The sequence below is a fragment of the Gobio gobio genome (assembly GCF_949357685.1).
Source record: "Gobio gobio genome assembly, chromosome: 14".
Lineage (NCBI taxonomy): Eukaryota > Metazoa > Chordata > Actinopteri > Cypriniformes > Gobionidae > Gobio > Gobio gobio.
This window is the reverse complement of record NC_137107.1, coordinates 23,555,128-23,559,276: the sequence shown is the minus strand read 5'-3', so window position 1 is coordinate 23,559,276 and position 4,149 is coordinate 23,555,128. Positions and strand designations below refer to the sequence as shown.

The window sequence follows — 4,149 nt, the reverse complement described above, 5'->3', positions numbered from 1 at the left end:
AAAAGAGTGTACACACACACACACACACACGCACGCACGCGCACGCACACACACACACACACACACACACACACAGTGGGGACTCCCATAGACGTAGGCTAATGGTTTTTGTACTGTACACACATATGCTATGCCTTTACACTAACCCGTAAACCTGCCCTTTCTGCATTACATTAAAAAAACAACCCTTTTTTTTCAACAAAAAAGTTGATCAACAAATCAACAAATTTTGGGATTTATATGGGGACCTAGGTCCATACAGTGACATGAGTACCCATGAGTCTGTGTGCATTTAGTCCCCACTAGGATAGAAAAGCATGAACACACACACGTCTGGTTCGCTATCTTTGTGGGGACTCTCCAGAGACGTAATGGGTTTTCTACTGTACAAACTGTATATTCTATCACCTTACACTAACCCTACATAAAATAAAATAAAAGTATGTGATTTATAAGAATGTTTCCTCATGGGGACCTCAATTTAGGTCACCCACGGTGACACAAGTCCCCATGAGTCAGTGTGCATTTAGGTTAAAGTCCCCACCGGGATAGAAAAACTTGAACACACGCACACACCGACACCCCCACACACACTTTGTATTTTTCCTTTTTTTTTTTTTAGTTGTCAAAAGTTTTTTGTAGGATACTAACTTCAAAAGTATACTCAAATATGAACATATCACAATTAGGCTACATATCACAAGTAGCTACACAATGATAGTTAAAAAAAAAGCATAAAATAAAAGAATAATTGTTTCAGAAACATCTATTTTTAGTGTTTTATTTGACAAACATAAACTTTGCTCTTTCATGTCAGAAAAGGACATGCAGTCTGGGTACATGTGGGAGGTCGTTCACAGTACAATGACATCAGTTTGTTACAGTACATTCATGTGCAAATACTCCTCTCATCAACTTCAGGGGCCTTTGTTACCAGAACTGGGTTTTCAGAGAACTCAGACCATCCTGAGGAAGATTCTCCTTCCGGCACTGTGCCAATATCGATTTTACAAATTTTTCCTGTATGCCCTCATAGCTGATCAAATACAGTACTTAATATCAAATATTACATAAACACAATTATTTTATACATATATAGCTCTTAAAATGGTCTACAAATTAAAACTCATGCTCTTACAGATTAATACAGCCTTTTAAATACCATGCACTATTGTATTGTAAAATTTAAGTTTGGGGGCAAGTCAAATACAAACCCCAATATGTTAATGACCACTAAATAATGTTATTAAATGCCTTGAACATAACAAATCTAAAGTGAAACCAATGTAACTTTTCAAGTCAGACTTCTCAACATGCACAGTAAGTACTGCGCTACATAGGCTACAGTTCAAAAATTAAAGTGCTTGCAACATAGCCTACACACACACACAAAATGCTATGGCCATAAAATAGTGTATAGGTTGACTCATAAATGAATATTGTTCAGTCTTCCACTCCGCTATGAACGAACAGGCTCATTAAAAGAACAGTGACCATTCCTGGGGGTAGAAAATATAATCAGTTTTCAGATAGGGCAGTTTTAGGACTTGATGAAGGAGATGTATGGCAGCAGTGACGTACCTGCATAATCCTGTAGTGCACTCTATGCTGTCATGGCAGTAAGCTCCGTATGGTTTGAACCCCATGATTCGCCACAAAGGGGACATTCGGATCTTGCGGTGCAGTATTTGTGATGACTGAAGATCTGTTCGCATCTCAGAAGTCACTAATGGCACAGTAGAGACCTAACATAAACATTTCACGGTCAGTGGGTAACATATGCATTCTTTTTACATTTTATTGATTAACTGATTAAGGGTAACACTTTACAATAAGGTCTCATTAACAAAAACGAATAATGAGCAATCTATTTTACAGCGTTTATTAATCTTTGTTATTTCACAGTGTATTAACTAATGTTAAAATATGTTTAATGTCAAATGACATTTGATTTTAAAAATGTGTTGAAATTAGCATCAACTAAGTAATAAATGCTGTAGAAGTAGTGTTTATTGTTAGCTCAGGTTAACTAATGTACTTCACCAAAGTTAACAAATTATTTTTTTTAAATCAAAAGAAACATTTTCACGCCTGTCAACCCGGTGTTACGATCTTGCTATCTGTCAAAAAAGTTGTTGGAAAGAGGTGTAAACCCACCTGATACATCAGCACTAGCAAGATCAGTGTGCAAAATCCAAATTTTGCCTGGTGAAAGTGATGCAGATTCATTTTGGTAATTATTTTCCCTTCAAAACTACGGTATGTCCGTGTGTCCAGGAGATTTGCTTAAGCTTTGCAATGACCATGTGTATTTATAACCCTGCAACATTGATCTTACCTCCCCACCCTCTCTCTCTCTGTCTATCTGTCTCTTCTGCTCTCTTACTATGCTTAAGGCCATGGCCAAGATAAAATCACGTGTTTAGTAAATATTTGAGAGTTTACATAAGCTTAAATAGGCATTCATGTAATCTAGCTTCTGGGTTTGATGGGAGTAAAAAAGAAGTGCTGCCCTAAACGTTTTAGATATTTACAGTAGCATGCACATCATGATTAGATTGTTTTTAAAAATTAAATAAAGAAATAACAGCTGCATCCAAGAGCATTCACAGAATTGCAGCAGTATAAAGAAAACATTGCAAGCACCAGATCTCATATTGGGATTTTCGCAAAGGAACTTATTTGAGAATGGAGAATACACAGAGGTTGCTTATCTCTTTTTCATACCTTTAACATCATTTTAAAAAGAAAAGTATGTTCCAATCTATCTCTCTAAATCAATAGGCCACCAAGTTCACTCAGATAACGTGGCCTGTTCATACTAAGGATCCTACATGCTGTTGCATCAGCCATTTCAATATGAATATATGCCTGATTAATATAATATTTAATGTATTAATATGTAACATTGCACCGGCAGAATAATGCAACATGAAAAAGGTTGCAACAGTATTTCGCTTTGTCTTGAAATTAATTACGCATGCAGTTTTTATGCAGTTTTCATTTGTCACACTACAGGACCATTTAAAATCTTCAAAATGGTGGAGGCTAAAATAAACATTTCTCTTAAACATTCATATACATTTTAAATTTAAATTGATTTAATGGTTTAAAGTCTATTGATACGTTATTCGTCGATAATAGCATAACCAACCTCACACCTCACACTGCTGAGAGGTGAAAGTTCAGCATGTGCTCCAAATGACAGAACAGTGTGATCCAGTCCAAACTGGAAAGTTCTAAAAAAATAAATAATATAGGCCCTATATTTGTTTTGCAAATCTGTGGCCTATCACTTTGTGATGTAGACTATGAGTTGTTTTATAGAGAACCGTCTTGATACCTTTTAAAGAAATAAAACAAAGTCCATTCGGTCCATGACAACACAAAGTCCATATGGGTTCAGTAACACGTACTGTATTCAAAAAATGAAGTCACACTGCGTGATCAAGAGGAGGTCGGCTCAGTCTGCACTGTCACCTAAAGATGGAGACATCGAGCCACTCATCGATCGCATGTGTGTTTACTGAAGAATATACTTTACAAAGAATTTACTTTGTAAATGTTAAGCCTTTTTTCAAAATGTACACATTTCAATGAATAGTAAAAGTCCATCAAATAAAACTGAATAATCCTTATATTTTTTTGCTTATTTAAAATTCTTATTTCTTAATATTAAGAAATAAGAATTTTAAATAAGCAAAAAAATATAGAATTTTGTAGGTCTATACATTTTGTATACTTTTTTAAAATAAATCTTAAACTTAAATTTAACAATATTGTCGTTTTTTTTATTTATGAATATGAATCACATAAACACAATTTTCCACTTCTTTGCTCATCTTTTTATATAGGCTATATATAAAATGCAGTTAAACTTGTGCTTTTTTTTTTTACTTTGCTTTTTACCCACATAAGTAGGCCTTATGATTGCATCTTTTATATGTAGGCTAATATTTAACGTGTACTGCCGAATGTAATGACAAGCATTTATATATGCAAACTAGAATATAGGCAAATACATTTGTAATTACACATTTGTAATGATTAAGTAGCAATTGCTGTACATTTAAAATATCTTCATTTATTAAAAATGTATTATATCTTGGCTATAAAATATTAACTTTTAATGTATTGTCAAATAACACT

General features: G+C 34.2%; 1 protein-coding gene across 1 annotated transcript; it reads right to left on the bottom strand.

Annotated features, from left to right (window-relative positions):
• Positions 1–1,459: 1,459 nt before the first annotated feature.
• Positions 1,460–2,229, bottom strand: LOC307137238 (liver-expressed antimicrobial peptide 2; the record flags this gene model as incomplete). The annotated part of the gene is made up of 3 exons (XM_079834755.1): positions 1,460–1,499; positions 1,582–1,745; positions 2,158–2,229. The coding sequence occupies 3 exons, from the start codon at positions 2,227–2,229 to the stop codon at positions 1,460–1,462; spliced, it is 276 nt and encodes a 91-aa protein (XP_079690881.1).
• Positions 2,230–4,149: the final 1,920 nt, after the last annotated feature.